The following is a 26746-nucleotide window of genomic DNA, read 5'->3' on the forward strand; positions in this document are numbered from 1 at the left end:
GCACGGAACTTTCATGCCCTCCTCCCATTTCCATGTGTTTACCCACTTGGAAGCTCTCCGAACCCTGTTTCTTTTCTTTTTTTTTTTTTATGGAGGCCTCATTACATGGGCACGATTGATTAAGTCATTGGCTATTGATAATTGAACTCAATCTCCAGTTCCTCTCGCCTCCCCAATGGTTGAGGGTGAGACTGAAATTTCCTACCCTCTTGTCACGTGGTTGGTTGGTTCCCTTGGCAACCAGCCCCCATCAGTAGGTCCAAAAGTTGCCTCATTAACATAACAGAAGGCCCCTCTGTCACTGTCACCACTTAGGAAATTCCAAGGTTTTAAGGAGCTCTGTGTCACTAACAGACCAAATATATATTATTATAAGTCACAATATCACACCTGTGGCTTTCCATCTTCCCTTTACTTCTTCCTCTTTTGATTTGGGATATCCTAGCCAATGTTTCCTATTAAGTTCTGCTTGACCTTTAGGATCTACATTAGATGCCAACATACCCAGGAAGCATTCTCTATCTCAACTCGCTCTTGTTTCTTAATTTCTATAGCGTTTATTGCCTGTAGCACTTGTAGCACGTTTATATTTTGCCTTATAGGTTAGTTTAGGATGAGTCTACCTGATTGTGAGGTAGAGGCTAGGGCCTATACGTATGTCTAAGAACTGAGCAACAGGTACTAATGTAATGAATAATTTCTTTTGATTAAAAAGGAATGAAGGAAGCAAGTGATTGAAAAAACAAAATAAAAATAAAACCAAGGGATTCGTCTTGTCACTAATGGGTAACCTGGTAGTTTCTCTGGTACATTTCATTGAGATAATTACTGTTTCACATTCATAGAAAAAAGCAAAGGTTGCAGAGTTCTAAGTCCAATGTGTAGTACTTATTTTATTTCCAGTAAAAAAAAGAGAGTGGATGGGGAAGTTTTGTAGAGTTAAGAAAAAGGTGAACTTGGGCATGGTTTTTTTCTTTGAATAACTAATTGTGTTACATGCTTTATTTTACTTATTGCTTTTTTAAGAAAAAAATATTTTAGATTAGGGCCAGTTAAAGAACACAAATATAATAGTGTGAAGACTATTGAAATAGTTCATATGAACAAAAGAAATGAGAAATGAGGTATACTTGGAGCTTCCTTAAACAATAATCAGGGTCTGACCTGATTCAGCCTCAGCTCCTTAGGTCCTGACTACTCAAGATGTGGTCCCTGGACCAGCAACATCAGCATCACCTAGGAGCTTGTTGGGAATGCAGATATCGGGCTCCTCAGACTGGTGGGATCAGAATCTGCATTTTGATGACATCCCCAGGTGATTCTTATACACATTTAAATTTGAGAAGCTTTGCTTACCAGCTTCACCCTATGCTTGAGATGCTTCTCAGCTGTAGTTGAATATTATTTGGCATGAATTTTTTACATTTATTTAAATTGAATGCCAGAAGCCTTTAAGAATCTATTGTGTATAAAGCATTTGGATAGATGCTGTGGGTGAAAGATGAGTAAGATATGGACCCCGGGTTTAGTGATGAGGTGGGTGACTGTAACCAAAAATCGATGCTGGATGGGTCATAGTTGAGATACAAAGAAAGTGTTTGGGAGTAAAAGGAAGAGGAAGAGGAAAACAAATTCCGGTTCCAACTGAGGGAACCTGAGAAGAAAGCTTGGTGAAGGATATAGCACTTAATGTTGGCCTTGAGAGAAGGGTAGGAAAAAGCATTCTAGGCAGAGGTGGCAGTTCAGGGCAAGGTACACAGCTGGAGACTAAGGTATGTGTAGAAAGAGGTGATAAGGCTGCTAGCTGGATGTGCCATGTGGCAGAGGACAGGGGCAGCAAGGGAGACTGGAGCCAGATTGGGTGCCATGTTATTTGGGCTGAGGTTTTATTCTCTATGTAGCAGAGAGCCCTCAAAGGATTTTGAAGAATGAATGAATGAATGAATAGGGAATGATATTGTCAGATCTGGTTTTACAGAGAGTCTTAGCAGATAATATGTATTAAGATCACATGTGGGCTGCTGACCAACGATCACCACCACGTGCTGGTAACGCGTGCCAAACCTATGGACCTGAATCTCTATTGGTATTGATGTGTGTTCTGTGGTCCAGAACCCCAATTTTAGAAAATGACTGGGAAAAGTGCAAAAGATGGCTGGAGGGGAGGATTCCAGAGAGCAGGAAATGATTTAGGTGCTATGCATTAGATGCATGCAATATGCAGGGCTTTTTTTTTTTTTCCTGTGCTAATGACACATACAGAGTCAGACTGTACATAGAAAGAGTAAGTGGTGTAATGTAGTGTTTGTGATTAAAAGGCAAATTTTTTTAAAATTAATTTTTTTTGGAGTAGAGTCACTTTACAATGTTGTGTTGGTTTCTTGCTGTAAAGCAAAGTGAATCAGTCATATGTGTATATATATATATATATATATATCCACTCTATTTTAGCTTTCCTTCCCATCTAGGTTGCCACAGAGCCTTGAGTAGAGTTCCCTGTGCTATACAGTAAGTTCTCATCAGTTTTCTATTTTATACATAGTGGTGTATGTATGTCAGTCCCAATCTCCCAATTCATCCTACCCACCACCTCCCCCCTTGGTAACCATAAGTTTGTTCTCTATGTCTGTGACTCTGTTTCTGGTAAAAGGCAGATTAAGCCAATCTCAAAAGGCTACATATTGCATAATTCCAACTATATGACATTCTGGAAAAGGCAAAATTATAGAGATAATAAAAAGATCAGTGGTTATCAAGGATTGGGGGAATGAGGGATGAATAGACAGAGTACAGAGGACTTTTAGGGCAGGGAAACTCTTCTGTATGATGCTTTAATGGTGCACACATGTTATTATACATTTGTCCAAACCCATAGAATGTACAACACCAAGAGTGAACTCTAATGTAATGTAAACTGTGGACTTCGGATGATTATGATGTGTCAGTGTAGGTTCATCAGTTGTACAAATGTTCCACTTTGGTAGGGGATGTTGACAGTGGGGAGGTTGTAAGTGTGTAGGGAAGAGGGTATATGGGAAATCTCTGTACCTTTGGCTCAATTTTGCTGTGAATCTAAAACTGCTCTAAAAAAGTAAAGTCTATTTTCATTCCTTTTTATGGCTAATATTCCATTGTTTATATGTGCCACATCTTCTTTATCCATTCAAAATTGGGCCATTTGTAGAGACGTGGATGGATCTAGAGACTGTCATACAGAGTGAAGTAAGTCAGAAAGAGAAAAACAAATATCATATATTAACGCATACACGTGGAACCTAGAAAAATGGTACAGATGAACCAGTTTGCAGGGCAGAAATAGAGACACAGATGTAGAGAACAAACTTAGGGACACCAAGGGGGGAAAGCGGTGGGGCAGGGGTGGTGGTGGTGGTGGGATGAACTGGGTGATTGGGATTGACATGTATACGCTGATGTGTATAAAATAGATAACTAATGAGAACCTGCTGTATAGAAAATAATAAAATTAAATTAAAAAAAAAAGTAAAGTCTGTTGAAAAAAGAAAAGTCAGATCCTGGATTGGAATCCAGACTGTACAAACTACCAGCTCTATAACCTTGGGCAAATTATTTAACTTCCTTGTGCCTCAATTTTTGCCTATAAAATAGACTTAAAAAATTCCTACTTAAAGTGTAAATGCGTGTAAAACTTTAAAAAGCACCTGGTGTGTAGTTAAGAGTTCAGTAAGTGCTGGCTATTATTGTTATTATTATTAGTCCCAGAAAGGCAAACACTAATATATTAGTTCTGGAATATTTATGAATATAAAGCTGTTAAATTAATTTGCCTCAATGAAGCAGGGATCTTCAGGATGTTTTACTGGGACAGTCAAGAAGGTTAAAGAAAAAAGTACTTAGAACATTCATGATGTCAGGGGTGGGTTTACAGGATGTTCTGGTCAGGCAAGAATAGGGGCAGAACTGAGGTTGTAAGCAGAAATTTCTCAAAGGGAGAGGAGAATTGTTCAGGTAGAAAGGTTAGTGATAGGAGAAGGAGGTGTCAAGAGGGAGTAGAGCAAGTCAAAGTATCAGAAATTAATTCCACTGTGCCAGCAACTTTCCCTGATAACGGTCTTTTGCATATGCTTGTCTACTTGTCTCTTTCCGGCAGTCGCAGTGTTTTGCATGATTTGTGAGTTAAAGTTTGACTTCTAAACTGATTGTTCATAGGTGTGTCCAAACATGTTGGGGATGCCCTGAAAGCCCATTCCTCCCAGTCATTGAGAAAAATCTGGACAGTTGGAATCCCTCCTTGGGGTGTCATTGAGAACCGGAAAGATCTTATTGGAAAAGATGTAAGTAGACAATCCTTTCACAACAGAAGGAGATAAACATGTATCCAGTTGCCAGCTTAGCACTATATCTGGATATATATGTCTATCTTGAATGTAATATACCCCAAATAAACTCCTGACTTCCTGCTGCCTTCCTTACCCTATCTTAGAAAGTGACAATCTTGTCCTGCAGTTCTCAAGCCAAAACCTGAACTTATCCTGGAATGATCTCCGTCTCGTGCCTCAAACCCGATCCACCAGTAAATTATCATCTTAGCTTCACTTTAAAAATATATCTGGGAGCTTCGCTGGTGGCTCAGTGGTTAAGAATACACCTGCCAATGCAGGGGACACAGGTTCAAGCACTAGTCTGGGAGGATCACACATGCCGTGGAGCAGCTAAGCCCATGCGCCACAACTACTGAGCCTGCGCTCTAGAGCCCATGAGCCACAACTACTGAGCCTGTGTGCCACAATTACTGAAGCCCACGCGCCTAGAGCCCGTGCTCCGCAACAAGAAAAGCCACCACAATGAGAAGCCCGCACACCGCAACGAAGAGTAGCCCTGCTCACTGCAACTAGAGAAAGTCCACACGCAGCAACAAAGGCCTAACACAGCCAAAAATAAAAATAAATAAATTTATTTTAAAAAAATATATATCTATCTGGAATCTGACCTCTTCTTATTACCTCCACTGTTACTGAGCAGGTTTAAGCCACTATTTTCTGTTACCTGGATGATTGTAATAGCCTACCCTACTCTCATCCATGTCTCTTATTAAGGTCTGATCCCAACACAGTAGCCAGAATGGTTCTAAAGGGACGGACTTGTCTAAGTTTGTTTATAAGACTAATGCATATTTTTGGTAGGTATCTCACGTGTTACAAAAGGTATGAAGAAGAAAGATAACCACTGTTAATATTTTGGTGTGTATCATACCAGAATTTTTTTCTATGTGTGCGTACATATGTATAGTAAAAAAAGTTTGTGTGTTAAAAAAGTAACAACAGAAACCTATTGTTGTGAATCTGTTTTTCAGCTTAACTATTTAACATAATTAATTCTCTATGTCAGTTAATATAGACATGCTTATGGTTTGTTTTAACTTTCATTTTGGAAAATTTCGAACACATTAAAGAGTAGAGAGATTAGAATAATCATCTCCTTCATACCCTTCTCCCGGTTTCAACGGTTATGAACTCATAGCCAATTTTGTTTAGGTTAGTCCCTCATCCATTCTCCATCTCCTCCCTCCATTATTTTGAAGGAAATTCCAGACATCAAATAATTTCATTGGTAAATATTTTAGTAGTTATTTCTAAAGTATATGGACAATTAAAAAATATAACCACATTGCCATATTCGTACCTAAAAAATTAACAATAATTTCTGAATATCATCAAATAGTCTGTGTTCAAGTTTCTGATTGTCTCAATTTTTCAGTTGTTTGATTTCATTGTCCAAAAACTTTCCCTACATTGTGATGGGTTGATTTGTCTCTTCGGTCACTTAGTTTTTTTCCTTGAGTCGCTTTGGTCTCTGGATTTTCCCACCATCTCCTTTTTTGTTTTCTGTTTGTTTGTTTCAATGTATTTGTTGAAGAAACTGGGTCATTCCTAAAGAGTTTCCCACAGTTTGGATTTTGCAGATTTAAGCTCTTGTAGCAGCATTTAGCCTATTTCTCTGTCTTTTGTCTTTCTTGTAAATTGGTAGTTTGATCCAAAGGTATGATCAGATTCAGGTTCTTTCTGTACAGGTTTATGCCCTAGGAGGAGATGTGTCCTTCCCTTGTGACATAACATCCTCTCTCTTTTTATGATGTCATTGCCTAGATTTATTATTTCAACAGGGTTGCAAAAATGCTAATATTTAATTATAGTGTTCTTTCTTCATTTATTAGCTTAAATACTCTATAAAAAGAAACATTTTCTCCTCAATTGCTTGGTTTACCTTGTGGTACAGTGTATGGGAAACGGTAGAATAAATATTTGATTCTTTTTCTTTATTTGCCAGTTTTCAAAGCATTGAGTTGGTTATCTACCATCCCCCAAGGTGAACAGTGAGTTGTTTTTTTTTTTTTTTTTTTCTGATTCATGAAGTTAAACATGTTTGGTATGTTTTAATCCATTATTCTAATATAGTTATTATTCTTTATCATGCTCATATTGTCCCATTGTGGCCAGTGGAGCCTTTCAAGTTGGCTCCTGAGTCCTTTTAACACAATTCTAGTCATTTATCATTGCTTCCTTGTGTTTTAGTATGAAAAAAAATGTTCTTGGCTCATTATATATAATTTTTGCTCCTAGAGAAATGGCTGGTTGCTTTTAGTGGGAAATAGTATTAAGAGACCACATTCTGAGAGCCAAGGGTGCATTTTTATTTTCCATGCCTGATTAAGTTCTATTGTACTAAAGTACCATAATTTATTTAACCATCCCTCTGTATTGTCCATTTATGTTTTCTATTTTTAACTTTTACAAAAAATGATATTAATGTTGTGATAAGACACATATATTTTTGAAACTAGCTGAAAACACTTATTTCCTTAGAAGTTATTCTCAAAGTAGAATGTTTGGACCAGTTGGTATGTAACTTTTAAAATGTGACTAATTGTCTTCCAGAAAGGTGGTAACAATTTACATTCCTACCAACAGGGTATGAGGGTGCCCATTTCCCTGTACCATTTCCAGCTTCGGGTATTCTGGATTTTATTAAACTTTGCCATTCTGATAGGTATAAAATAACACCTAATTTTTCTTATGTACGTTTCTCTGATTACTAGTGAGGTTCAACATCTTTCCATGTGGTTTTTATGCATTTTTAAGCATAGTTTTTATATTTTGAAAGACCTTTTGTATTATAATTCATTCTATTAACATTTTTGTTTGCCATGTGTGCTGCATTTCCCAGATTTTAATTTGTATCATTTATGAACATCTTTCCATGTGTAAAAAATATGTGTTTTCTTTTTGGTTTCTGGCCTCAGTGTCATGCTTAGGGATTATAAAGGTAACTTTTAAATACTAATGTTTGTAACGTTTGTAGTGCTTTTTACATCCATTATTCTTTTTTAAAAAAATTTCTTTCTTTTTTTTTTTTGGCTGTGTTGGGCCTTTGTTGCTGCACGCGGACTTTCTCTAGTTGTGGCGAGTGGGGGCTACTCTTTGTTGCCGTGCATGGGCTTCTCATTGCAGTGGCTTTAGAGCCACCCGTGCGGAGCACGGGCTCTAGGTGTGCAGGCTTCAGTAGTTGTGGCTCACGGGCTCTAGAGCGCAGGCTCAGTAGTTGTGGCGCACGGGCTTAGTTGCTCCACGGCATGTGGGATCTTCCCAGACCAGAGCTTAAACCCGTGTCCCCTGCATTGGCAGGCAGATTCTTAACCACTGCACCACCAGGGAAGCCCCCATTATTTCTTTAAAGCCTCACAGTAACCCTCTGCTATAGGAATTATTATCATCACTTATACATGAGGAAAATAAGCCTGAGAAAGGAAGCAGGTGTTACCCAGAGTTAAAGTTAGAAGGTAGAAGAGCCTAGCCTTAAACTTGGGCCCTTTGACTCCAAACACAGTTGGCCTTCCCTATTTGTGGATTCCGCATCTGAGGAGTCAACTGACAGTGGATCCTAAGGATTCAGCCGACCGCGGATCCAGGGGATACTGAGGGCCGACTATACTGCGCCATTTTATGTAAGGGACTAGAGCATCCGTGGATTGTGGTATCTGCGAGTGGTCCTGGAACTAATCCCCCACAGGTACCAATGACCGTACTGTTCTCTCCTCTCTAAAAACAAATGAGAATTGGAGTAGCTTATGGAAGAATCAGCAAATATTAATAAAGATCTGGATATTTTATATTGAATGAATGAATGCATCTCCATTTACTTTTCACTTCATTTGGAATACGAGAAAAAATAATCAGTGTCCAAATATTATTCTGGAATAGATCTATTAAAAGGCATAGTTTCTGGATAGTGATGCAGTCTGTGTACCAGTGCAGATCCTTGAACTGTTTTTTAATGATCTGAGACAAGGTAAGTACAGAAATTGAAAATAAATATATGGAACCATTTTTAGCCACGTGACGGTGCTGTGACATCCAGGCATATGGTGAGCGTGCTTATCTTGCAGTGTGTGCGAGTGTTGTTGAACTTGTGAGCCTCGTGTAGTACAAGCCGCATACTAGTCATGCGTTAGGGGACTACCTATCTGTCCATAAAAAAATAAGAAATAAGAAAACTGAAATTGATTCTTCACCGCAGATAGCTTGAGAAGCACTGCTTTTGGTAGCAAGTACCACTTTTTGACCTGGACAGGAACTCTGTAGTACATAGACAGGCCTTTGGAGCAGTCGGCCTGGGAAGGATCTCAAGCTCTGACCGTCTCTTGTCCTCGCTGTCTCGCAGGTGGTGTGCCTGTACCAGACTCTGGGCAACCCCCTCAGCAAACTCACCACACTCAACTGCATGCACTCCCACTTCATCCTGTCCGATGATGGCACCGTGGGCAAGTATGGCAATGAGATGAAGCTCAGGAGGAACCTGGAAAAGTACCTCTCTCTGCAGAAAATACACAGCCGTGAGTACCACAGGGGCTCAACCAACAGGTCCTGGCTGGGGGCCTTGCTGTGGAGCAAAGTGCTCCATTGCCATCTGTACAGGGTAGAGAGGTCCAAGCCGGCCCATGCCTTAAGTTAACACCTGTGAACCCTCAGTGAGAAGAAAGCAGGATATGAAATTGTGGGTGACAGAAGAGAGGAAGGGATCTTGTGGGACAGCAGAGGGGAGGTGTCAGAGTGGAGACTTTAGCAGAGTCTCTGGGAGTCCTTAGGCTTGGATGGATAGAGGGGAAAAGTAGAGAAAGAATTGATTTGGGAATGTGGATGGCTGAAAAGCCGAGAAGAGACTAGCCTGAGAAGAGCGGGCTATGAGCCTTGATAGTCAGGGAAGATGACATTTCTAGGTGGGTGTGGCGGCTTCAGTCAGGGAAGGGGTTGAAATCAGGACTTTTAGAGATAGGGACCTTTGAAGGTTTGCTGTGGCATGCTGGCAGTGGTGCTTTGGTAGTGCCTAAGGAGGAGGAGTGGGGGGCAAAATCAGTGAGTGTCCTTGGGTGGAGAGGTGGGAATCCTTAAAGGGAGGAAGAGGGCTGGATGCTGCCTGGAGAAATGGAGACTCTGCCTCCAGGGCAACGGAAGGTGGCCCCTGGCTCTTTTGGTGAGTTAAATCTTCCGCAGACTACTCCTGCCCTTTAAGCGGAGATGCCAGGGAATAGGAAGATTCTCAGGAGGCTCGGTCTTCTTCAAACCTTTGACTTTGGGCTGGAAAATGCTGAACATCCTTTGAGTTTTTGGCCCAGATTCCCTGAAGCAGCAGATGTAGTGAGGTCGGATGGATCAAAGCCCTATTTACTGCCTGTGACCTTGGGCAATGAAATTAACATCTATCAAATTGTTCTCTTGATACAAGACAGAAGAAACTGTCTACCTGTACCTTTTGTTGTGAGAATTAGAGGAGATAAAATATGTTAGGTGTGCTCAGAATAGTATTGGGTACATAACATGTCCTCAACAAATGTGTTTCTTTCTTTCCTTTTATTCTCCTTTGGTACAGGGGGTCGTCCGCTGGTTGGGGTGGGGGTAGAGAGAGGGACTCTGGGAATTGTTGCCAGTCATTTAGAGCTTAGTGTGAATGAAGTTTGGAGGCTTATTTAGGTCAGGAAGGGGGAGAGAGGAGCAGGTATGTGGTCCTCTACAGGGTGGGGGTGGCTAGTGGGGAGGGACACCCACAGAGGAGTGGAGAAGGAGGGCAGGTCAGAGATTGCCCTGAAGGAGAGTCCCTGAAGTGAGGGCCCTGCAGGGCTCTGAAATGCCAGTTACCTGAAATGTCCTGTTGCCTTTGATGACCTGGGCTCACCACCTGTGCTCAGGGATTCTGTGCAGCGCTATTATGTGTGTCCCAGGAGAGCAAAGTCTTTCTTAGGACTTTTCTTAATTACTGCTGATTCTCCGTTTGTGAAAACAGCCCTGATGAATGAAAAGAGCCCCGAGCTTGCATATCGCCGTATGCCATTCTACATTTCTACTTTCAAAGTCCTTAAAATTTAGGATTTATTGGGAGGGTTTTGCTGTCCGTGGAGAGAGAATGTGGAGTCAATTTCAGTGGATTGGTAATATTTATTATTCTATGGAGAACTGACAGGAAAACAGCAAAAACAATAAACCACTTACACACACGCATACACACACGCATGCATGCACACACACAAGAAAGAAAGAAAGGAAGGGAGGAAGGAAGGAAAGAAGAAAGGAAGAATAAAAGAGAGAAAGGAAAGACAAATGAAAACAGACCCCAACAAGCCCAAAATTCTTAGGTATCAAAGCTGATCTTCATACCTCCTGTGCTCACTAGGGAGGCTTTCTGCCATATTTGTGTTTGTCTTTGATGTGGTTATAAATGGATTTACTTGGATGGAATGACAATAATTAAATATTTTCTTGATTTCTTTCATTTCTTTTCAACCGGGCTTCTTGGAGTCCCTGGCAAATCCTTGATGTTCGCAGAAAGCACTTACCAAAAATAAGAAAAAAAAAAGGATGACTTCATAAAATTGCTGTAGAAATCCCTTTGAAATGTGGCCAATGTCAGTTCTTGTTCTGTAAGCCTCTGAGGATGGAAAGAATAGGATCAGCTCTGTATGTCTTCATAATCCAAGTCTTGGTGGAGAAGAGAGCCCTTTCCTGGGATGCCTATTCTAAGAGCCTTTCATTGGAGCTGTAATGTTATATTCCTGCCTAAACTGGGAGCCAGGAGTAGAGGCAGCTCTCTCATGAGATTTGTCAGCAAAGAACTTCACGATTTTTTTTAAACAAATTTAATTAGTAGCATCAGTAAGATCCTTTTTGTAGAAAACAATCATAAATATATTTATTTTTGTGAGGATTAGTTATTGCTTTAAAAAAGATGTATCTAACAGAAATTTAATTATTTTCCCCTCTCCTGCAGAATACCCTTACTGATTTCTTTTTCTGATGATAAAAGTGTTACATACTCTCATATTCAGATAAAGAAAGAAAACATAGAAGGAAGAGATAGCTTTCTGTAATCTTACTATAAAAAATAACCATTGTTAACTTTTTCACCTGTATGCTTTCAGAAGTTTTCTATTTACACACAGAGCAACATTTAAAAATGAACACTGGGATCATATAATATCTTTTGTAGCCTTCCCTCCTCTTCCACTAAACATGGATGCATTTCCATATCAGTAAGCATATCTGAGCACATACTTAATGACTGCATAGTATATCATTATATAGGATATGAGATTCTCTTTAAAAATTGTTTTTTCCATCCGTTTCAGTAATTCTATAATTAATGGCATTTTCATCTAAATTTTCTTCTATTACTTTTATGCCTTAATAAACCATTGTCACCATTTCATTTAGCTTTTACAGGACAATGTTGTTAAAAGAACCCTATGACTATCAACTGGTGTATCTTACGTCCGATTTTTAGTGATAGGGAGAAAATAATAAGGAAGTGGAGATATGTGGAAAAGGAAAGAAGTATAATGTCAAAGCCGTTAAATAGACTGAATGAGATATTTGGATGCCTGCTACGAGGCCCACCCTTAACATCTGTGGAGTCAGGACAAAGGTTACACATGGAAACCCACATACTATTTGTTTAAATATTTAAAAGCTTTAAATCAAGCTAACCAAAAATAACAAGAGAATAATGTTCAATCCTTTTACTTTTGTACATGTAGCAGGAAGGCCAGGTTTGAGGTCAGAGTCCTGGATTTTTGGGAGTACTGAGCCAGAACGTGGAGAAGAAACAGAACTAGCACCTTGGCCCCTGGCCTACAGGTCACTCTCTGCTTCTCTTCCCACCTTTGGCTCAATCTCACGATGTCCAGGCTTCACACACGTCAGCTGGACACCCTAGCCTATATGTCCAAGCTCTATCCACTTCTCTCCTACTCCCCAAAGCTGCCTCTGACTTTGACAAGTATATTCCTGGGGCAGAGGTTCAAGCAGCCCCTGGAAGCAAGAATTTTGGGGTCCTGGGCAATCTAGTAAGTAGGAGAGGGAGCACAGGCTTTCCTTGGACCTTGACCCTATAGACTCCTCACTGTGAGGGGAAGGACATGGCCAGAGGAGGGCGCTGTAGAACATGGGGCTCAGAGTAAAGTCCAGTGTCTCTCAGGTGTGAGCATGGTGTTGCCTGCCAATTTTCCTTCTCTTGGGGAAAAAAAAAATTGATTTAAATATATCAATACACATGTTGTGTAAAAATTAAATCAAGTAATAAATCTATAGAATAAACAGTCAGCATTTCCCCAAATCTTCCCCTCTCTTCTTTACTATTAATAATTTGATATATATCCTTCCAGAGTTTTCTGGTTATTTATGGAACATGTTATAGATATGTGCATATGTATATATAAAATATATACCCATATATATGGTTTTAAAATTTTAAATAGGATTTTAAATAGGATCGTACTGGGCATATCATTCTGTAACTTTTGTTCACTTAGTATCTTTTTAAAAAGAATGACTCCACGGTCTTTCCTTTTTTATTGTCTTCCTCACTTTAATAAAGTAATATGTAGTCTTGTAAGAAAACCGAATAGTGAAAAATGGAATAAATTGAAATATAAAAGTCTTTGAGGTTTACCCATCCCATCTTATTCTTAGAAATAACCACTATTCAAAGTTGATTGAACTGGCAAAAGTTTGATCATTTTTGGAGATGAGTGATGGATACATTGGGATCCATTATATCATCCTGTTTTCTTTTAGATATGTTTGAAAATTCCAAGATAAAAAGTTAGTTTCTTGAAGACTACTACTTATTATTATTTTTTAATTACCAAAAGCCTTGAGGTAACTTTTTAACTGGGAGAAGATGTTCTCACTATATTTGTGTTACTTTTATTTAAAGTCCAAGCTTCTGGCTTGGCCTTGAACTAAGCAAGCCTGAGTCAAAGAAGAGAGAATGGCTAGTGCAAGTAACAAATGTATGTGGTAATTGAAAGACTTGTGTCTGGTAATCAGAATTGCTGATGGGGTTCCTTTGTAACAGTTTGATATTGTTTGTCATCTGAAATAGGCTCAAGACAAGGAGTGCCTGTGGTGGGGCTGGTGGTGGAAGGTGGTCCCAATGTCATCCTCTCAGTGTGGGAGACTGTGAAAGACAAAGATCCAGTGGTGGTGTGTGAAGGCACAGGCAGGGCTGCCGACCTCCTGGCCTTCACCCACAAACACTTTGCAGATGAAGGGTGAGTTGTTGAGTCTTCATTTCTGAAAGTATGCTCTTTATTCTTCCATTTTAGTTCTTTAATTTCTGCTTTCATGTAGGCTGGATATCCTTAGAGGACAGAGACTGGAATTCTCTGGATATCTTAGAGGACAGAGGTTGAGACTGGAATTCATTTTTCAGTGGTTTTTGTATTTATTAAGCAACACCAGAGTGCCCTCCAGTGATGCAAATTGCTATTAGCTTAGCAGAAGAATGGCTGGCCTCTAACAAGGACCTTGAGCCCTGTCTGAGTTTAGGGAAAAAGGATTTCCAGGGAGAGTGAGGGAGGAGACCACTGTGGCCCCAGATCACCTTTAAATTCAATTGCTGTTAGTAAAAATAGCAGAAATTGGGGAAATCAACATCCTGACATTTTTGTCGCATACGTTGTACTTAGTTGAAGTTTTGACTCTTTTTCCTTTTTAAACAAGGAGTTTCAAACAAGTTGAAATTCTATCTTTATGAGACCTTAGAGATTATTTAGTGGGTTCTCTGTCCATCCCTATACACATTGTGATTCTTCCAATTTCGAAAGCGTGGTATTTCTGCCAGGTGAGTAAATACAGTGCGTACAAACTGAAATGTGGACCCCACTCATTTACTTAATAAATATTCATTCACTGCTTATAATTTCTCTCTGACAACTCTTCTCTTAAGTTTCTTTCCCCTTTCAGCCCTGCTTCCACCCCGTACCCGCTTCCTCTTCTATTACACCTCTCTCTTTTGTTTTGCAGTGTCAGATTCTTTAAGTATATTATGCCCGTAATTTCTGGAGATTCACAGCCCCTTGGAAATCTGTCAGCTCGAGAACCCTGTCCCACCGTGCATTCTTCCCAGGAGCATGGCAGATCAGTCCATTCTCTCTTTCAATTCAGCCTTCTCCTGGTGCTGCTGCTTCACTTTCCTTCCCATTCATTTATCTCTTGGCAGTACTGTCCATAGAAACCTTCTCCATCACGTGGGACAGACATAGGGATGTCGTACTTGTGCTGATGTTTCTGGCTTGTCCCCTTCTCTGCACTGTGTCAAGTCATGACCATTTCTCTCTCCCAGGACCCTGCGTCCTCAGGTGAAGGAGGAGATCATCTGCATGATTCAGAACACTTTCAACTTTAGTCTTAAACAGTCCAAGCACCTTTTTCAAATTCTGATGGAGTGTATGGTGCACAGGGATTCTGTGAGTATGATGAGTTGATGACTCAACTGACTTAAAAAACGCTCACGTTCAACAATTGTGATATTTATTTTCACAAATTTTTTTTTTCATTTCTTACTTGATTATATATAGCTCTACAGAACTTGGCCTTTAAGTTGAGTAAACGTGACTTCTTGTTTCCTCCCGCCCTCCAACCATGCTTCATATTCCTGACCATACCTGGGAAAAAGCACTTAGACAATATAACAGTATTACAGAAAAGTGATTGAATTTAGTGAAAATTACATGTAAATATTTTCAGAGGGTAAAGGAACAGCTCCATGTCTTAAATAAACTCAAGTCTGCTGCCTTAGATGACTCTATCACAGTATCCTCAGTATGTCTATAGGAGATCTTTGGGGATGCACTGGACAATGGAAATATGTGAAACTCTCAGGTGAAAAATAGAGGCCACGAACTTTGGGCTATGAACATAATATAGATTAAGGAAAAGATTTTAGTGTTTTAGGGTACTTCGATCAAAATTTTTATCAGTGATTTGGATAGTATGTTGCTGACAGTTACATTAAATATGCAGATATGTCATAACATAGCGATCTTTCCAGAATTTGAAGGCTGGACCAAATCATACAAGATTTTGGTAATATTAAAGCACCTTCCCCCAAAAAACCGATTGAACAAGTTCAGTCTAGACTAAGCATGGCTAAATAGATGTGAAAAACCCTTTGGGATTTTGGTTGACCTAGTAACAATGAAAATAACAGCCATGTCTGCAATTAACGGTGTGCTTTCCGGTATATTTTTTAATGTGAAATAGCCCCATGAGTGAGTTCAATATGGCAGTGATTGTTTATTTCAGTTTCAGAGATAACGTAGCTGAAGCCTAGAGAATTTAAGTGATTTGCCCAGAGTCATGCAGTTATGAAATAGTAGAACTAAAACTGGAGCTCAGAGTTGAAATCTTGTGCATGGTCTATTACATTTTATATTCCCCACAATAGTCAGTAGGTTAAGAAAAGGATATATTAAAGGGATCACCCTTATATTTGTCTCCTCCTGTCATCAAGGAGAGTAACCAAGGAGCGGTGTAATAATCAAGAGGGAACTAGAGAAGGCAGCTAAGGGTTTGCATGTTACAGAAAGGTTCTCCACTCCTGCACAGTTGAGGTTGATTTTATCCATGCACATGGGGGGTGCTGTTAGGTCGAGGGGCTATTAGCATGAATTGTAGAAGAATTCTATCTTTATGAGACCTTAGAGATTATTTAGTGGGTTGCTCTCATCTTGTGGGTGAGGAACCTGAGATGCAGTGGTTTTAAGATATTTACCCAAGACTGACTTAGTTAGTGGCATATCTGGGGCTAGAACTTGGCAATCTTGGCTCTTTTTTGTTGAACAGGTCCCTTTACTATATATTTTCATCTGCAAAGATTGAGATACATTCATTAACAGGAGAAGACCTTTTATAATCATAAATAATGTCCTTATTTGTCTTAAAAAAAAAATCAGTCACGTGCCAGGATGCACCGGAGGCTTTGACGTTGTGAAGGCTTTCTTCACTGTCCATTGTACTTGCTCACTGGGTGCGTTGTAATTGCCTCACTTGTTTTATGACAAATCCTTGAGGATTCATTTCTCGTTAAAAAGCAAACGTCTTAGTTTCTAAAGCTAGGTGAACAGAAGGATCTCATTTCATATTCTTTCAAAATGAGGAATGGTTTTCTTTACATGAGGAATTGACACTGAGTTTCTTTCCATTATAGCATGTGAATAGTAAATTAATGCAGTAATGTTCTTTCATGCATGTTTGTTCTAAGATACTTGGAATTTTTCAGTTTTTTTTAATCCCCTGAATGTGTACAATTTGCCATTACCCTACTTAAAAGTTTTCTCTCTTATTAGTAAAAAAAAAAAAAAAATAATAATTTTTTTAACTCTGTGATTTTTGACATTAATGATGAATGTTTCACTTAATTCATTAGCTCAAGAGCAAATCTTGTGGGTACTTTTGAAAGCATTTCTTTGCTAGTCCCCAAAATGTATGGCTTTCTGTTTTTCAACTGTTACAGATTACCATTTTTGATGCTGATTCTGAAGAGTCACAGGACCTTGATTTAGCAATCCTAACAGCTCTGCTAAAGGGTGAGTGTCTAAATAAGGTTACAGTTGTTCCTCCTTCCCTCTTTTCACATTCTGTGGCACTGTGTGCTTTTTATGTTGATATTATAAACAGAATATGTGATTCCTTTCTTTTACCCTAGGCACAAATTTATCAGCATCAGAACAATTAAATCTGGCAATGGCTTGGGACAGGATGGACATTGCCAAGAAACATATCCTAATTTATGGACAACATTGGAAGGTATAATGAAGATGAAGTTATTTGGAAGACCTGTGTCGTGTGTTGGTTTGTTAGGGAGGGACAAAAGAGAGAACTGGAGGAGAGATAGGTTGCTTTGGGGACGGGTGTGGGGGTAGGGTAGCATCTCTGATGCTGGGTACACACCATCGCTAAGACATTTCTCTCATCTACTTTGCCTCCCTGAAAACATTTTTTCCTCTCGCTCTGCAGCCTAATTGAAGCTGACAAAGGAAGTCGGGGGAAAGACAGATGGAAGGATTTTTAATTTACTTTTTGAATGGGCAGATTTTTATATTGTTATTCAAAACTTAAAGTTGATCTTATTTTTTTGCATTAAAGTGTAATGCATGCTCACAATAGGAATGAGTGAAAACAGAGAAAAGCAGGAAGAAGAAATATTACTCATAGTGCTAATGCTAATCACCGTTAACATTTCATTTAAAAAAAATTACGGTTGTGACCAGACCATAGGTCTATTAGTTTGGGGTTGAACTAATTTGTGAACATTGTTTAAAACATCAAATGGTACTAAAAAGCTACCAAAAAGACAGTAGTTCCCTGCCCTGCTAATCACTAGAGCCAAGCACTTTTGACATTTTTGGACTGTTCTGACGTTTATAAATCTCCATATTTCTAAATAATAAGTCATATTGCTGTTTTCTGATTAATTTTAGAGAGCTCTTAACATTTCTGTCTGTGCCCTCCCTGCTGCAATCTGGACTGGTTGCCTGCTATTCCTGGTGCTGAGCTGTCATCCTTCATCATCTTGGAGATTTCCTCCTTTGTTAGAACGCCTGTTTTCTGTATCCCCTGTTTTCCTCTTTCTTGGTTTACTCCTTTATTTGATGATGTGTATCTTGCAGTAACTTCCTGAGAAAGGGAGTATGGGAGATAAAAATTTTGAGGCCTTATATGTTTGGATATATTTTAATTCAAGGTGGAACTCATTTTCCTAGAGAATTTTGAATGCTTAGCTTCCAGCACCCAGCAGTACTGTTGAGAAGTAAAAATCGTTCTCTTTTCTGATCCTTTGTTTATGACCATTTCTTTCTTCTCTGGGAGTTTAAAAAAATCTTCTCTTGTTCCAGTGTTCTGAGATTTCACAATGATGTGCGTCGTTATGAGTCTTTATATCCATTACACTGGGCACTTGCTTTCAACTTGGCAATCATGTGTTTCCTTTCTGGGGAGTTTCCTCCCCTGTTTTCTCTGCTCTCATTCAGGAATTTTATCATTTAAATGTTAGACCTGTGGACTGCTCCTCTAATCTTATCTTTTCCTCTTATCTTCTATATCTTTTCTTCGGTAGATTTCCTCAAGTTTAATTTTTCACGCCTTGTATGTAGCTTTTTGTTTCTGGTAGCATATTATTAATTCCTGAGAGCAAATTTGTTGTCTTTTTATTTTTTTAATTTTTAGTTATTTATTTTCTTTTTGTGGACATATGTTTTTATTTCTCTACGAGTGAATTGCTGGGTCATAGGGAAGGTGTACATGTACTTTTTTTGTTTTTAATAGATCTTTATTGGAGTATAATTGCTTCTCAATACTGTGTTAGTTTCTGTTGCACAACAAAGCGAACCAGCCATAGGCATATACATGCCCCCATATCCCCTCCCTCTTGAGCCTCCCTCCCACCCTCCCTATCCCCCCCTCTTTAGGTTATTGCAGAGCACCGAGCCTATCTCCCTGTGCTACGCTGCTGCTTCCCACCAGCCAACTATTTTACATTCGGTAGTGTATATATGTCGATGCTACTCTCACTTCGCCCCAGCTTCGCCCTCCCACCCCGTGTCCTCAAGTCCATTTTCTATGTCTACCTCTTTATTCCTGCTCTGCAACTATGTTCATCAGTACCAGCGTTTGTTTTTAAATTCCATATATATGCGTTAGCATAAGGTATTTGTTCTTCTCTTTCTGACTTACTTCACTCTGTATGACAGACCCTAGGTCTTAGCATCCTGAATATAATATCTTCTTTTGTTTTTTTGAAGCTATTAATGATAGTTCTTCTGAAGTTTTCTTCTTCCTGTATTGTCTGATTCCTCCTGGTTGACGTTTTTTGGTCTCTTTGTCCTGGACTCTTTGTTTAAATGTGGAGGAAAGAAAACTCATTAGAAATTCTGAGGCTGTAGATTTGGGCTTCACAGTAGGGTGATCTGGCTGCCCTCATTTGTTGGGGAACCTGAAGTGTTAGCATATTCATATATTTTCTCTTGTATTCATCACAATATCAGAAAGAAATCCTCCAATCTCCTGCTTACAAGGTAAAGCCTTGTTCCTATTGTTATGGAAATCCATAGGGGAAGATGAGTGGGAAGGTCCCAGTGTTGGCAATTTATGCTGCCAGAATTCTGTGGCATAGATTTTGTTTGGTTCTTGACTTTTTTTCCAATTTCTAGGGACTTCCATTTTTTGGCTTTTTGGGAACTGCTAAGTCAATTACCATTTCACCATCTGCTTTTCAACTTCTAAAATGTTTCACTCTTGACCTCCTTGTTCTTGTGGATTCATTTCTTTAAAAAAAAAACACAAAAAGACAAAAAAACCCCTTTACTATAATTTTAGTGGGGTTTTAGGTAGGAGTAAAAGTAGATGAGTGTGTTTAATTTGCCATTATACCCAGAAGTTGGATATAGTTTAAATGGGAACATGCCAAGTTACCAAAAAACAAAAAAGAAAAAGGAAAAGAAGCAGAAGGAAAAGAAGGAAGGGAAAGAAACCTTGGATTTTTATTAGAATTGCATTAAATTCAAACATTAATTTGGGAAGCATTGAGATCTTTACCACAGTCAGTTTTCTCATCCAAGAACACATTTTTTCAAGAGGTCTTTTATGCCTTCAGTTTACCTTTTGTTATTTCTTCACTTAGGTCCTGAACATTTCTTAGTAAGAATGTATTTTATGATTATTTTGTCTGTATAGTTTTATTTCTTTAAATAACTTTAAAGACTTTAGTTAACTTTAAATAACTTTAGTTATTTCTACTTTCTTAATTTCTCTATATCTCTTATTTATTTCTGCCCTCTGAAGCCTGGCTCGCTAGAACAAGCAATGTTAGATGCTTTGGTGATGGATCGAGTGGATTTCGTGAAGCTCTTAATAGAATATGGCATGAACCTCCATCGCTTTCTTACCATCTCCCGACTGGAAGAGCTCTATAATACAGTGAGTACTGGAATGTTTCATTAGTCACCTCCTTAAGATTTATTTATTAATTAGCTTAACACTTAGCTTAAACTATATCTTGAATGTTCAAGTCTCCTTCAATGTTCATGTACAAAGATAGCTTATAGAGAGACAGACTTTTCAACCAAAGAAGAAACTTTCTTACCAAATCCATTGTATCCTATAGTCATTTCTGTGTTTCCCATTTTAATTAATTATACAGAATAGAAGCATAAACTAATTTAAGAAAATAGGATAGTAAGACCATAATTAAAGCCAAAGATGTGAATAAGAACAAATTGCTTTTATTGAGTAATTAGAAGCATTTCAACCTAAGGACACTTAAAATTTTGTTCCTGCAATTTTCCTATGTAAAGCTTTTATTGAAATGAGACTGGCTTACTCCTTGTAAAGACACCAGTTGCTTAAGCCAAGCACCCTTCTTGAGATGTCCTTCCTTGCCTTTGAATCTTACCCTTTCTTTAAAGCCCTGTTCAAATCTTATCTTCTTGATTATTCCAATTCACGTATTATAGTGCCCCTATAATACAGATTATTTGCCACTCTTTTGAACATACCTATCTTCATATTATTGGTTATTTTTGGTGTAAGTCCCACTCTCTTCTATTAGATTGTAAAAATTCTATGAAGAAAGTAATTTTATTCTTCATCGAATCCCTCAGTAGCTTGAATGAATGTAGTAAGTATTCAATAAATATTTGTTGGTAGAATATAATTGTGTGATGAAATTTGTAATTGTGTGATTTATATATAATAAAGAATAGTTACAGTTTAGTTAAAATTTATTTCTGCCTCTTGCCACACAAAGTTAATTAAGGCCTTACTTCCTAGATACATACATCTTGCATTGAAAAATATTTTAATCTAATCACACCTTCTCTTGGGAAATACCTGCCTTAGAATTAATTTGGCTTAAGCTTCATTACTAAAGATGTTGAAGAAAGTTTTCAGTATTCTGGATAATTTATGAATTCTGAAATAAAGGTTTTTTATTTCTCCCTAGCACATGGTAATTAAAAGGTAATTAAAATTCTTCCTTTTGTTCTTTATTACAGAAACAAGGACCAACCAATATGCTCTTGCATCATCTTGTCCGAGATGTAAAACAGGTAACCTAATTATGAAGGTGTACACATTTCTTCTGATATTGTCTTAGCTTTGTGGTGAAGTGTTACCAGATTTTGCTTTGTAAAATGTAGACTTGGATGTTCTAGTAAATTACCTACCTTCTTTACCTGTGACTCTGAACAATTTCATAACCAAACCACACTCATATTTTTTCTTGTAATTTGTGTTTTAAAAGATTTGACCCACCAAGTAAGTGGCATTAGCTAATAATTATTTTCTCGTATAAAACATGAATTGGAGACATAGAAACTTCCAAGCAAAATTTCAGCTTAACATGATACAACAGTATTGCCAATGATGATAATAATACCTGCTGAAAATAGAGAAACTTCCTGGTTCTGTTATCTTTATTGAAGGACTGGTATGTGATTCCCTTGTTTTTGTTCTTGTTTTGTCTGTTAGTGATAACTCTGGGGCTCTCACTTCCTTGGTGAGTCTAAGCATTGTTCTAGGGAACCAGGATGGATCCCACTGGTCTATACCTTTGCTAATATTTTGCTCACGGTATTCTCATTGAACTTTGAGTTAAGTCAGACTTAAAATCATCTCTGATCCCCCATTAATTACCAGAACTTTCCAGCTTTAACTGACTTTTTTTTTTGCCTTAATTCTGAAGTCAAATATCTTGATGGAGAGAGTGTGGGCTTTCTGATTATGTTGATTTGGTGGGAGTAAAAGGACTGGAGGAAGACATTTAGTTGGCAGATTAGCAGTAAGCAAAAGTGTCCATGGCGATGTAAATTTACTTTGCGTTGATTTATGTTGGGTCAAAATGATGTTCCTTAGATTATCTCCTTAAACTCTGATTCTGTCATGGTAAACTGAAGAAAAGGGAGAGAAATAGCTAGATATGTGTTTAACTAGCAGCAAAATGAGAGCGTGATTTGTGTTCCTTGGAAAAAGTGAATTATGAATGTGAAAGAGGTAAATTAAATTATTTGCATTTATTTATATCTGTAACCTTATTTGTTGTTCAAAGCTTTGGGAACATTGTTCACAATCTGTTCATTTCAAAGATCTTGTTCAGCACTCTGTGCCTTTAAAAGTGTGCTATGAATGACAGTGCAGAAGTAACACTTATGAAGAGGCACTGTGGTGGCCTTTAAGGGGTCAGAGCAGTTTTCATTTGGCCTAAGGCCCATGTGCTTGGAAACCTGCTACTCAGGCCCCTAGCAGCCATGACGCTGGTCTTGGCACAACCTCGTGTTTTGAAATCTCATTTTGCTCTGCCGCTTCATGTTCCTTATTTCTATGTGTTCTACTTCCTTTCCTATTCTTGTTTTGTGTATGATTTGGTCAACACGGTGCAAAGTGTTACAGCCATTTCAATAGAGAAGCTTAAGATTTAACTTAGTGTTACTTTTGGACCCTCCAGCATATCCTCCAGTGATTATACTTTTGTTGTAGTGGTTCTGTCATTTCCAGCTAAAAACAATCTTTTGTACTCTCTTTAAATGTATTTTATTCTAAAGTGTGTATATGCATGAGAGAGAAAAAGAGAGGAAATGAGCTCTTAAAAGCAGGCATTCCATGTCTATGAAACTGAAAACATCTTAAGGCTAAGTGTTTTTTCCCATTTGAACAACCAGGTTGTATCAGTAGCTGCCATATTAAGTGATCAGTTGTTTTTGTTCTTGTTCTAGTTATTAGTGATAACTCAGGGGCTCTTCCTTCATTTGTGAGTCTTAAGCATTGTTCTAGGGCTGAAGAGTGAGTCTCCCTCTTTGCAGTTTATTTGGTTATGTTCTAGTGACGTGGCAAAAGGGATAGAAAAAGAGAACTGACAGTTACGTGTTACATGTTTTTGTTTCAGCATGCCGTTCTCTCAAGCTACAGAATAACGCTGATTGACATTGGACTGGTGATAGAATACCTTATTGGTAGAGCATATCGCAGCAGCTATACCAGAAAAAATTTCAGAGCCCTCTACAGCAACCTCTACAGAAAACATAAGGTAGCATAATTGAAAAGTACCCTAGTAAAATTAAGGATTCCTAGGAGTTATACTTTTAGAAAAATGGCTCGGGAAGTTTAGATGGGAAGAGCTTCCAAAATGGACATGCTGTTTATCGACATTTATTGAATGTCTGCTGCATGTAAATTACTGTGCTAAGTGCTGGCATGCTGGCCTGGGATGGACATAAAGATCAGGAGTTTAGAAACTTTTAAAGGAAACAGATTTATGAATAACTAGCCACAATACAAGACAGGATATAATATGTGCCGTATTGACACAGAAGTATGTGGTGAGAAGTATTAGAGGGAGAGATGACCGGTTCTTTCCTTATCTTTCTTTATCTTTTGAAAATACAGAAGTGGAAAGCTTAATAGGATTATATCTATAACTCATAATAGTACATAGCCTGGAGATGACAAACTTGGAACAAGTCTCTAGGGGTTATATTGGAAGATGCATGCAGAATGTACCATGTGAAAATACATATTATACGTATTTTATTTTCTATCATATTTTTGAAAGTCTAGGCATGTAAAATTAGAGTTGCTGGTTAGTTGATTAGCAGAGAAAACATTGCTTGTTTCTTAAAATTGCCAGTACAGATCAGTAAACTGAAGAGCCTAGTTCTTATTAGGGGATAATGAGAGTGTTAGAAAAGGTAGTTTGGGGCATTTTTGGCTGAGAGAAGAGCGGGAACAGTTAAGGGCACAGTGCTGTGAACACCAGGGTATGGTTTTGCAGTGACAAGGAGACCTTTGTCACTGGACAAGTGCCAGAAGGTTGTGAGGGATGACACTGGAAAGATACTTTGGGATAAGATCACATGAAGAGTCTAGAATATCAAGCTACTTTTGACCTTTATTTTTAAAGAATGATGTGAAGTGAAAACCCAGCTTGGCTTTGAGGGATGAGAAAACAAAACAGAAAGAAACCCAACTCTCAAAGAGAAAATGTTCTTTATTGGCATTTCACAGGCATAGGGATACACTTGAGGTATCAATGCCCTCAAGTAAACAAAATATGCCTTGCTCTGAGGTTACCAGTGGCAGGTATAGGACTGACTGTGACCTTGGTGCAGCCCAGTGGGGAGCATGCTAGGCAGGTTCCTCTAATGCCCTTTCTGGAAATGGGTAGGAAATTGCCCATTTCTCTAATTATTTTCTAGTGAAGAAGTACAGAGTTTATTGTGTTTCCTAGTAAATTAGATCGTAGCAGTTAACGAATACATGGTTTGGAGTCGGAGAGATCTGGGACTGAACCTTAGTTTTGTTCATTAGTAGCTGTGTAATCTTGAGGGAGAAACTTAACCTCTCTGTGTGTCAGTTTCCTTATCTTTAAAATGGGAATAATAATATAATACCCCTTTCATAAATTTATCAAAAGGATTAAATAAAATAATACCTAGAATAGCCAGGAAAACCCATATTCCTGGTACATAGAGGGTATAGAGTAACTTAATACTAATAGTCATTATGATTATTACTAGTGATACTATTAATTCTATATCACAGTAATAATAATGATAATAATTTGAGTAGTTTCTTTAAAAAGTTGGACCCCATTACTTCTACATCTAACTTATATCTGTAAAACACAAACTAAAAATAAATAAATAAAGTACAAATAAAATAAATAAATAAATATTAATAAATAAGTAAAATAAAGTTCCTGATACGGTTTGTATTGGGAATTTTATGTCACTCCCTTTAAGAATGCTCTCGTTTGTTTTTGTTTTTCATTGATGACAGCTTCATGCTGACAAGCAATTAATTATGTTGTTATTGGGCCTAGCCACTGGAATTCCAGTAGTGATATAACACCTGGAGAAATTCTGTAACTTTCTAACTGAAGCTTAACCTTGGAGCTGTTTGTGAATGGGAACTTTTTCTTATCAGAACTGTGAATCTTTATTGCCTATTCTGAACTTGTTTCAGGTATAGAACATCGATTGATTCTAATGGAATTTCCACATAGAAAAGGAATGCAGATATATGATAGGGAGCAAAAGAACATGTTCTCTAAGATGTTAGGAAATAAGAGTGTGCTTAGTAAGAAGGGGATCGTGAGAGGCTCTTGTTGGAGGAGTAATTAACTACTGATCTTGGATGAGAGACAGAACCATTGGATATTTGATAGGACACAATATTATATTTGTTTTTATTGTCTAGAAATAAAATGTTAATTGTTACCACTATAATCATCTTTTCCCCTTCTTGTTTTATTTTAAAAATAAAATAACATATTCCAGCAAGTGACCACTTTTGCTCAAAGCCTTCCCCAGACCCCTCTTCACCGAAGATGCCGCTCAGGAAATAGAAATGAATCTGCAGAAAGCACACTGCACTACCAGTTCATTAGAACTGCCCAACCTTACAAAGTCAAGGTACCAGTTACTTATTTTAGATTTGAAAATAAAATTGTCCTTAAAGACTGAGATCTTTTCTTCATTTAAATTTTGAGAATGGGGAATACAAATAGAGGGCTCATTTACAATTACTATAAACAGATGGTGCAAGTCAAAAGCATAATACAGGTGTCCTCTAACAATGATGAGCAAACGCCCAGGACAAGCAACGAAATGATTTGCCGGGGCTGGCACCTCAGGCTGCCTTCCTTGTTCCTACCTCTACCATGTCCAGATGTTGACTCAGGAAGGCAGTCCATGGGATGGTACTAAAAAATAGAATTATTACCCCAACATTGCACCCTCCTCCTCCTTTCCCCAAGGCTAATTGGAGGTGACTGTTTCCTTCTCCTTTCTTTTCTCTGACACTGCCCTCTTGCATCTTCTTTTTTCCCTTTTGAAGCTTTCTAAAAAATAATTTTGGCCTAGTGTCACAGTATGACAATGATAATGTATTTATGACTGTGTGTGCGCATGTGAGTGTGTGAGCAGTATTATATACCCCCCTCCCTTTACTACCTCAATCCCACCTTCCTCTGGGGGTGAATGCTTTTGTTAAGAGTTTCCATATAAATGGTTCCTATGTTGGCTGAAAGAGGTTTGCTTTTTATAGCTCTTAGAATGAAAAGATATTTCATAAAATTACCGTTGGTCATAAAACATGAACATAAATTCCCTTCATTTATAGAAATAGAGGAAGCTTGTTACTATTTTTGCTGTGATCTCCTTTAATTAAAAAGAATAAGCTGTGACAAAGTGAGAGAGTGTCATGGACATATATACACTACCAAATGTAAAATAGATAGCTAGTGGGAAGCAGCCGCCTAGCACAGGGAGATCAGCTCGGTGCTTTGCGACCACCTAAAGGGGTGGGATAGGGAGGGTGGGAGGGAGACACAAGACGGAGGAGATATGGGGATGTATATATATGTATAGCTGATTCACTTTGTT

The 26746-nt window shown here is 38.3% G+C and overlaps 1 protein-coding gene across 1 annotated transcript in view; it reads left to right on the forward strand.

Moving 5' to 3' along the window:
- TRPM6 (transient receptor potential cation channel subfamily M member 6) overlaps positions 1–26746 on the forward strand; it is a 178605-nt gene that overhangs the window by 77471 nt on the left and 74388 nt on the right. The window contains exons 7-16 of the mRNA XM_024738988.1: positions 4189–4313; positions 8698–8869; positions 13411–13579; positions 14653–14776; positions 16825–16897; positions 17017–17117; positions 20151–20285; positions 21362–21415; positions 23248–23388; positions 25640–25774. Coding sequence (XP_024594756.1) covers positions 4189–4313; positions 8698–8869; positions 13411–13579; positions 14653–14776; positions 16825–16897; positions 17017–17117; positions 20151–20285; positions 21362–21415; positions 23248–23388; positions 25640–25774 — 1229 coding nt within the window. The remainder of the gene's footprint in view (positions 1–4188; positions 4314–8697; positions 8870–13410; positions 13580–14652; positions 14777–16824; positions 16898–17016; positions 17118–20150; positions 20286–21361; positions 21416–23247; positions 23389–25639; positions 25775–26746) is intronic.

This window comes from Neophocaena asiaeorientalis, unplaced genomic scaffold (genome assembly GCF_003031525.2).
Source record: "Neophocaena asiaeorientalis asiaeorientalis breed wild unplaced genomic scaffold, Neophocaena_asiaeorientalis_V1.1 scaffold249, whole genome shotgun sequence".
In the NCBI taxonomy this organism is placed as follows: Eukaryota; Metazoa; Chordata; class Mammalia; order Artiodactyla; family Phocoenidae; genus Neophocaena; species Neophocaena asiaeorientalis.